The 10,113-nt window shown below is 41.5% G+C and overlaps 1 protein-coding gene across 2 annotated transcripts in view; it reads left to right on the plus strand.

Moving 5' to 3' along the window:
- FOXN2 (forkhead box N2) overlaps positions 1 to 2,456 on the plus strand; it is a 27,804-nt gene extending 25,348 nt beyond the window's left edge. For both annotated transcript variants that reach the window (XM_009894816.1, XM_009894817.1), the window contains 2 exons: positions 1,052 to 1,120; positions 1,587 to 2,456. In XM_009894816.1, coding sequence (XP_009893118.1) covers positions 1,052 to 1,120; positions 1,587 to 2,104 — 587 coding nt within the window. In that variant the 3' untranslated portion in view covers positions 2,105 to 2,456. The remainder of the gene's footprint in view (positions 1 to 1,051; positions 1,121 to 1,586) is intronic.
- The last annotated feature ends 7,657 nt before the right edge of the window (positions 2,457 to 10,113 follow it).

Below are 10,113 nucleotides of genomic sequence, written 5' to 3' on the forward strand. Positions count from 1 at the left end.
CACATGCATTGTCCTCCAGCCTCGCGTCCCCACTCACCATTCACACGTACATACATATGTACGCCTCCAATGTGGTCTTTGGCTCTTGTGAGCACTCACTGTCTCTTTGCTTCTCTTTTACCTGGCTAGTCCACCATATAGATATAGTCTTATATTTCTCTCCTGTATAAGGAGAGGAATATATAGCCTGTCTCTCCATCATTCATAGCTGAAGTGATCAAAGCAAGACCTTGCATTTCCTTTTTTTTTTTTTTTCTTTTTTTTTCTTCAAGTGCAGGAGCGTGTCCTGAAATGAGTGGGAAATGTGTGCTTGTTTCTTTTCCTTTTCATCTGTTTCTGGTTAGAAATGTCACTCTGCCATAATATCCTCAAGGTGCCCTTTTTGAGATGTAAGCAATCCACTCTGGGCGGCAAAGGATGGAGCTTTACAGCAGCGCTTGTCACCTTCGCTAAAAGCACCACAGTTCACCTAAACCTTTTAAAGTGCCTATTTATTATTTAGATCCTCATGCTTTCAGTTCAGTGCCCTTTCTCCCCTCGTCTTCTCAATTTCTCCTGTTTGACTTGTTGTTTGTGTGAAAACTGCTGCTGGAGGAGAGAGATGTGCTGAATTAGTGCTGTGTTCACGGGCGCGTTCGGTCCTCTCAGCCTTGCATATTCACATGACCAGGGGATGAAGCTGCTGAGATGCTTTGCTGTGCCATACGCGTAATCTTTCTCTCTCAGCCGGTACAAACAAAAGCCACTTGTTGATAAGTATAGCAACAGCATTGTCGTATGAATGTCTTAATTAATGTTGCTGATTCTTGGTTTCAGCTTTGGTAAGTGCGATGTGAGAATTTGGCTTTTGAATACCATAGTTAAGATATGAGACTGTTCTGTAACTGGATTGCACTGAGAGTCATGCTTTGTCTAAATTCGTACGTTTCCCTCCCCACACCTCCCCGCTCCGGCTCTTTATTGTAGGCCGGTATATGCAGATATATGTTCTAGGGACCTCATTTTGTCAGGCTTCCCTGAGATCTAATGTTTTGCTGCTTCTCCTTCGCAGAATCCGATATTGATGCTGCTACTGCAATGATGCTGTTAAATACTTCCATTCAACAAGGGATGTTGGACTGTAAGCATAAGCCATTTTACTCTGTTTTCTTCTCCACTCAGTAGCTAAATGTTTTCTTTATAAAGTTTCAGGAAACGAGTATGGTCTAGTTTCCAAACAGAGCAGTAAAGAAGCAATTCTGGTTTGAGTGTTCCTTCTGCTAGCATTACAGAGTTTTAGGAAAAAAAACCCTTTTTTTTTTTTTGAGTTAATTCTGTTTTATCTGCAGAGTCCTTCCCCTGCCCTCTTTGTGCTAAATGTTGGGAAGAGTTTCTGAGCTACTTGCCTGTTTTTCCAGCTCCTAGTTGTGATTAGCTGAAAACCGTTATCCTCTGTGGATGATAGTAAATGTGCACAAGATATTAGGACTCTTAAATGACTCTTAAAACTCACGTTCACCTTACTCTGCAGTCAGCCACCGTAGTGTGGTTATTTTGCAGGTGATCTCATTGGAGTATTTGCTCACTGAAGACCTTTTTTTCAATAGGTGAGAAACCTCAGCCTCTGAAGACACCTAAGAAGAGGAGTTACGGCAGTGCATTCAATCCTCCCAGTTCCATAAATATGCAGGAAAATGATTCTGCAGCCACCAATATCGATCCGAAGGAGGATCACAACTACAGTGCCAGCAGCATGGGTTCCCAGCGCTGTGCATCTAGGTCCAGCGTGTCTTCCTTGTCCTCCCTCGACGAGGTGTACGAATTTATCTCCAAGACCAGCCACGACGGAAGCGATGGCAGCGAAGGATTTCACAGCGAAGTGGATACAGACGTTGACTCTGAAGATGATCCTCTTGGAGACAGTGGCTATGCATCACAACCTTGTGGAGATACCTCTGAGGAAAGTCAGCCTAGCAACAAAGCACTCAAGGAGTTATGTCAAGAAATCGATGAGGAGTTGAAAGAAGCAGCGGGGTCTCTGCTGCACCTTGCTGGCATCCGAACGTGCTTGAGTTCCCTAATAAGTACTGCAAAGACCCACTGTCACAAGCAAAGGAAAAAATAGTATGTTTGTCAGTGTTGAATATATACATATATTTTTTTTAATTGTGGCAATACTCTTCTACTTTTACCCTTCACAAGGGAGATCAAAGCCATAAGAGGACTCATTTCTTTTTTATTTTTGGCGCTAACTATAATTTAGCCATTTATTTTTAAATCACTGCCTAAAAAGAAAAAAAAATTATTTAATCTTTTCAAATTAGAAGAGATGCATGACTTGTGAAAGCCTGAAAGCATACTTCTTAATGATCACTTTTTAATTTTATTTTTTTCTTTTTAATAGTTGATTTTTATTTTTCTTTTCTCCAGAGATAAGTTTGTTCAGATGCACATTGTGGATCATACTTACATCCCTGCTGTCCCCATCTGCAGAATTGAATTTTGCTCTGTCTAAGGGCTCTGACTTCCATGTAAAGGATTAAAAAGGAGGAGAAAAAAGAAAGAAAGGGGGGAAAAAAGGGTCCTGGCCTCAGTTACCTCCTCCCACCTGTCCTCTCTTCACTCTCCTGAGACAGGTCCTGGTGGAAACACTGGTGAAGCAGCTCCCGAGTGGCTGCGGTTTTCAGCCCATCTGACACAGCGGCTGAAAACCTGTGGCACTCCGGGAGCTGCTTTCAGCAAGATGTGAAGTCCCCCCTGAAAAAGGGGGGATAAGGGGTAGCTGAGGTGGGTACCACTGGCAGGTTTCTTTTTTTCTTTTTTCTTTTTTTTTTTTTTTCCCCCTCCTTCTCCCAAATCTGCTGTGTGCAGGTCAGATTCCTGAAGGAAAACAGGGTTGGTTGTTTTGTTTTTTTTTCATCTTAAGACAAATTGTCTTTTTTGGGGGTCGTTACGTGTGTCCTTTTCACGCAGGTACATGTGTGCATACACGCACCTTGGATGTAGCCAACAGTGAAAGCTGCCACGTGCCAAGTTTGATGTTGTCCTCATGTTTCCACCACTGTTGAATACGTAGTAGCTGCATAGTCCTGCACCATCTACCCTTCTGCTCCCCTGTGATGATTCAGGGGGAAAAAAGAACGCAGCAGTTGATGGTGGTGACAGCACGGATGAGGTGGAGGCTTTAGGGGTCATGAACGGCTGCTGGAAAGGGAATGCCTTACCCCCAGATCTGAGACAAAATAGAATAGCTTCCTTTTGGATCAGTGAACCCTGAATTGCTTTGGGGTTTTTTGCCCCTTCTCCCCCCAAATGCGTGCTGTTTTTTGTCCCCTGGGTTGTCTGTACCTTTTGTGTCCCAGATCACTGTGCCTTGTGCTGTGTGAGTCCTATCAGCCTCCCGCTGCATACGGGGCGTCTAATGGGCAAGGCTTAGGCTTCCGCCCTTGGATGTACACTGTAGCTCAGGAGGACCTCTCTGTTTAGGGAAGAAAATCCTTCATAACTCATTTTTGCAATAAAAGAATCCCTTTCTAGTTCCCAGACATCCTTTGGCCAAAAATGTTTTAGTGGTATGGTGAACTTTTTTTCCTCTTTTTTTATTTCTTTTGAAATCAGTGATGATCGCTTACATCTTCTTGTAGATGACGGCTGTTTTTGTTTTGTTTTGTTTTTAAAAGATTTCTGTTCAAAAATGGGTAAGCAGTTCTGTTGGAGTGGGTTCTAACAGTACTGTAAGTATAAGGATGCCTTAAGTATGTCGCAGAATCATATACAACTATCAAAGGTCATCTTTCCTGTTTTAGAAAGGTAGCGTGATGTGCCATAAATGTTCTTGCTAACGTGTTAAGCTATTGCTTCCAGCAGGTGTTGGGCAAGCTGGTTGAAAATTAGGAGCAGAGCCACCTAGGAAACCAATGTCCACTGTTTTGGTTGTTGAAAACAGTGCTGGATTGAGCCAAACTTTAACCTTTCCCTAACAGGGTATTTTTCTGGCTGCCTGGAGGCCTTTCTTCGATCAGCATGGGGTTTTTGTTTTGTTTTGGGTTTTTTTTTCTTATTTGTTAGTCTCTCAACAAATACTGCCATAAACTGTCTACTTTAAATATGAACACAGCCATGCTGCTGAAGGTCTGTTGCTCTGAGGGCCTGTTCCAGTGCCTCTTGAAGACAACGGTGGTGCTCCCGCTGACTCAATGGCTGTTGGATCAAGCCTGAAATATTTGAGGTTCTTTGTCTTTTGGAATTTAAAGCCAACGTTATTTTTTTGTTTTAAAGCACAAACACTAGGAAAAAAAAAAAGTGGTGGGTTTTTTTTTTCCTTTTTCCAATTATTTCAGTTTTAAGTACGATTTGTTTAATTTCTTGAAAGGGAAGAAAAATACTCTGCTGCATTTCTGCTTTGTGTGAACCCGTTAGTCCACACCCGTAACAGGGCAACATGTGTGCAGGTGTGTATGTCTTCTGGATATCACAAGTGGTGCATTAGCCAATTAGATCTGATACCGGATGTGTTACTGATGGATAGTAGGGGTAAGACTCGCTATTTAAAGGAAAAATTAAGTACCAACACAGTGGTTCTTAGGATTTTGGGATGTGGAGATGTGAATGCTTGGTGGAACTGGTTTTTGCTCATGAGTTGCTTTTGTACCTCGGATGGGAAATGGAAAGGGCAGAGTTTGTGTCAATGCAAAAACGAGGATTTGGCTACACAGAAGTACTGTTAGCAGCCTGGGATTTTGCTGGGTGCCATGATTTCAGTTGCACGCTGTGGAAGAGGGGTGCTGCCTGGCTCCCGCTGAAGGTGGTTGCAGCTTCTCCGTAGCTTCCAGTGAAACCTGGATTCAGGTCCCGGTATTCTGGAAACTGCGGTCATAGTTGGCTCTGTGGTTTGGATTGGTTCTGAATTATTTTTTTGCCTTGGATAAAATTTGAGAAGGTTAATACTTACTAGGATTGTGGTTGTGCCGCTGTTAACCCTGAAGTTGGTGATAATGACTTCAGCATTTCTGAAGGGATGGGGTTGGGATGCTAACAATGCATTTAATTACCATATGCAACGAGCAATAAAACCGTACTAATTTGAAGTTAACGGTGAAAGCTGCATCCATCCTCACAGCTTTCAGCCTGGGAGGACTGGAATTGTGGAAGGGGGGAAGCGGGGCCACACTCTCCACGCTTTGCCGTCTTCCCTCTCCCCTTTGCGAAAGAGAAGGCGGCCGATCTGTGCCCCTGCCCTATTCCACCGCGTTGTCCCACACCTCTGCCCGCACATTTTGGCAGGCAAAGGCTGCCAGCTCAGTTGCGGAGCACCCCTCTTGGTAGTGGGAGAAGAGCTGCTCTCCGTTCGCTTACGTACCTAGCATTGGGTTTGGGTTTGTTTGCCACCTCAGTTAGAGACCCTGGTGTATATAGTATAAATGGAGTATAATTAAAAGTTATTTTGATTGTTGGGTTTTGGGGGTTGGGTTTTTTTTCAGTGACATATGTAAAATGTTCATGCCAATGGTTGACTCGGATATATTTTGGCAAGAAAAGTATTAACGAACCACATTCAATTCTTTAAATACAGTGAAGAAGTGTATGAGGCTCATGTACAAGGGAGAGGCTGCTCTGTTCAGGATAAATCTGATGTAAATACTGTAGGAACCTGTATTGGCTTTTCGGGTTCCAATACTAAATTATTGCTTTTGCAAAAGTCACATCAAATGTTTTAAAATCCAACTGTAAAATGGAAGTTGTATGGTTCGCAACTTTTCATCAGCCTGAAAAGTAAGTACAAGCTTTGGTTAAAGTAAAGTACGCTCATACACGTTAATAATGGTGTAGTCAAAATATTTATTGAAAAGAAAAGGTAGAATATTTTAAATGTTGCACCTGCCATTATATCTTAAAGCACATTCTTCACACCTAACTGCCAGTGCCATTATCAAGTCTGTTTTATAAATGTACATTTCCTCAAACTAAAAAGTGCATAATTAAAAGTATTATGTTACTGCCATATAGTGATATAAAACATTTTATAATTGCCAATTCATTGTAACTATTATTTATTTAAAAGTGAATTGTAAGAATGCTTTCTGATCAAATGAACCAGAGTTGTCTTTAAACCGTTCCCGTTAGCTTGTTTCTAATGTAGCATAAGCAATGTCCTTGGGTTTGTTTAGAATAATTTTGCCAGTAGGTGACCAATTCTAACCCTTATTCCTCCAGTTTAGTCCTTTATGCGTTTTAAAGACGATTTACAGAAGTTTAGTTTTTTGTATGCTAATCTCTGTTAATTAAAATGTTTATAAAGTTTATTTTTACCAAAGAGATGCAATTCATTATGACAAAATATTGCAGAATAAACTTTGTTTTATAACATTTGTGACTTTTCTGCCCACATTTTTCATTCAGATGATCAAAGGGGCTTTTCTAAAATAAACAGCATTGCAAACAGAAAGCGCTGTGTTCTCTCTTTATCTACAGACCCTGGTCTCAGATGGTGCTCCAAGTCCCCTGCCTTGCCATTTAAATCTTTTCCACGAGACTGAGCTAGCGTAAAAAGCTAAATGTGTAATACGCTGTACATCTCGGCTTGGTTAAGACTGTTGCATGCACGTGGGAGTCATCTGAACAATAACAGAACCCTGTCAATTCACAGCAGGATTTGCTCACGGTCATGTTCATCCATAGCTGGCCCATAATATTTAAAAAGCATCTTTTTAAGGTCAAGATTTCACCCTGTAACCTGGACCTCCAGGAGTATTTTGACATCTTGGAAATTGCTGAAGTACTGCTGCGTACCTTCTGCTCTCCTGCGCAAAGCATTTGTTCAAACAGAAATAACTTGAATGTTTTTCTGATGAAACATCTGTGATTATTTACAGTTCTGCATCCGTATCGCTGCGGCCACGTTGCTTGTGTCATACTCAAAAGATCGACAGCGTAATACAGGACAGGTAACTTAAAAAAAATGTGTCCCTGGATAAAGCTGCATAGATTGTGTTTGGTGTTTTTTTTTCACCTGAGAGGCACAAGTACCAGCAGAGGGAAACAAGATGCGATACGACGCTTATCTCTCTTAAAAGCAGACATTGGTCCATCTCTTCTAGTTTTATTTTTTTAACCTACCGGTATCGCTAGGTTAAGTTTCTTCTGTAAGATCTGATGGAAATGCAATGGTTTCTTTTGCAACACTTGAAGTGATAAGGTAGATTTTAACAAAGACTTGCCTTCATCACCGTATCAAATAAAATTTAAATGGCAAATTACAGAATATATATGTGCTATTAATATCTTTGATTTAGTGTTCATCTTCATATACTGATAAAAGAACAACTGCTCTAATTAGTTTGGAGAAAGTCACAGCTATGTGTCACATGTTAATGATATCTTTCTAATTGTTATTCACTATATTGTGCTAAGAGAGCCTTAAGTTCGTTGTTAAATTTCCCAAGAGCGTTCTCCTCTGGTACGACTTTGCTGGAAATTACCTTCTGTATGGAGGCACAACTCTGGAAATAAAGCATTAAATGAAGCAATTACCCACTTACACAAGTGGTATTTTAAGGACATTTGTTGAGGAAATACTGACTAGATTAGATTTCTTTTGGGGGAAAAAAAAAGGCCGTCTAAATTTGTCACAGAACTTGAGCTTTCAGATACCTGTAAGTGTTCTTAGTTTGCATAGTCAGAATAAATACACGATCTGTTGTGCTTCAGGGTAATCATGTTAGTCCAGCAGTGTTCCTGGGAACTTTACCAGCATCTTTGAACATAGAAACTCCCTTCCCTCTTAATAACTGCAAGAGTCGTTCTTGCACTTGAGACAGCAACGCTGTATCACCTTTGCTCGAATTTTGAGTCTTCGCATCAGCTGGGTTTCTTGTTCTCCCTTTTCTTCCGAGCTCTCCTGAAAGCTACCTGCTCTTACAGTTACAACCTACTTACAGCTAACATAAGATTATTAACTACCCTCTGCCAGTGTTAGTTTAAACAGCTCTTTGTTAAACATCAGTGTGTTTGTTTTCCTATTGCATCAGTACAAAAGCAATCATTTCCCTCCTTAGGCTCTTGACTTATTAAACAAACCACGATTATTTGGTTTCCGTTTGGAAGACATGATCTTCACTCCTCTTAACCACTCTTCTGTACATAGATTCCAGTTTGAATTCAGCCTGCTGGCACACGCACAAGAAGAGCTACAGATGCTCTTCTAGAGCGCTGGTGCTTTTTGTAACCTGGCCTTAATACCTTCCTTGACTTTGCAGCACCACTTGCACGTGGTATGTCCTGGGCTTGTCATGGTCTTTACCAGGGTTGCATATAGTCGGCTGATCCTGTTGTCAACTACTATGTCCATGTCTTTGTTCTCTTCCCGTCATTGCTAAACGGTGAAGCCCCTGTTGACAGAAAAAGTTGGTAGTTTGTAGCCTGGAACTTGATTTAATGAGATCTGTCCCAATCCTGACTCTTCATGATCTCTCCTGGTAACTTTCCTGCTCACCAGGAACTCCTTTCTGGCGCAGCCTGTCCAAATTGTCCTTGTGAAGGATAAGATTTGTCAGCCACAATGTGTATTTCATCACTGCGTGTTGCTGTTCAGCTCATTTTGCAGTTATCTACAGGGTTCAGTGTTATTGTTTAAAACAGTGGGGACAGATCAAAGGTGTCTTTGCCTCATGTCTGAACGGGATATGCTACGTTTGTCGTCACACTTCATCTGAGTCATCGGAATGACTACCCTCAACCAAGTACTTGCCTGTGCTCTTTCAATGTTCAGAGAAGGACATCCAGTTTCCTAAAACTAAGTGTGTCTACTTGAGTGTTGCTTTTATGCTGGTTGCCATAATCTCCGTTTCCATAGTATCTTGACTTTCCAAGCCCTAATGGGCAGCACACTAGATTAGACTGAATACCTAATTTTTGTATCGATTGCAAAGACATCGGGTTAAGCACTTGGGTATTTTCATGCCTGGAGGTGCAGGTTGGTCCCTACCAGACCAACCTCAGAAGCACTGGTATGCTTATGTGCTTTGCGGCTGGCAGGTAGGTGTTTGGAAAAATCTCTGTAGGTGCCTATATCAACCTTTACACAGCATCACTTTTAAAAATAGATTTTGTGCCTCAAAGGCTTTTTTTGATTTAATTAACTTGGTATCTTGGTTTCTTGCTAGGAGCCAGTAGGTTCCCAGTTGTTTTCAATGCTTAAATTAACTTAACAAACTAAATTTTCAGTTATTTTCAGTAAGGGTGTATTTTATTCTCTCTCATAAGCTTTGTGCGTGTTTTCTGAACTGCTGTTGGAGGTCTCCGTGCTCTGAATACACAGTCAGACCTCCACGAATTACAGGCATTTGGCTTTTATTTTGGCTCTGAGTAATTTGAAAAGACTAAAAGTCCACCTGTTGAGTTTAACTACGGTGTGCTGGCTGAAATGACCCGCTGATTCGCGTGGACTCTGCGAGCCCTTCCGCGGGGCAGGTAAGGTGTAGGCAGAACCGAGCCATTTCAAAAGAAAAGATGTTTCCTTAAATCTCCAAGTGGCTACACAATTCTGGGTATCAACTCGAGTGTGATCGTGTTGTAGGCTACCTTAAAAAAATGATGCCGCTGTGCTGCATGATGTCACCTTGACCCAATCATAACCCATTTTCTGTGAGCATAACGTTAACTCCCAAGAGAAGCATCCGCTGAGTGACAGCAGCATCCCATGCAGCTGTTGCTAAGCGACGAGATTCGGCTTTCAGTAGGATCTAATTTTAAAGTATTTAACCCTAGATCTGTCATGGCTCATTATTTCTGATGTGGTTGTTAATCCCTACTTGTTCATGTCCAACTTTGCAAATACTCTGGTTCTGGTAGCATTGCTGGTTTATTTATCATATATAGTGGCTCGTAACCAGGAGAAGCATAAGCAGCCCCAGGGTAGATCTTGATACCAAATTTCATTTTAGCGCTGATCTATACACAGAAATACAGGATGCAATTAAGGGTGGAAAATAGTGCATTGTCATTCTGTGAATCTTCCTTCCTTTGCTGGCTCGCGCAAGTGGCTCGCACCTACTTTCTAAGGGATGCTGGTTTTCAGATGAATGAATGCTTATGGGTGGGTAGCTGGCAATAACCATTAAATTTCAATTTTTAGTA

Source organism: Charadrius vociferus, unplaced genomic scaffold (genome assembly GCF_000708025.1).
Source record: "Charadrius vociferus isolate BGI_N301 unplaced genomic scaffold, ASM70802v2 scaffold411, whole genome shotgun sequence".
NCBI classification, from domain to species: Eukaryota; Metazoa; Chordata; class Aves; order Charadriiformes; family Charadriidae; genus Charadrius; species Charadrius vociferus.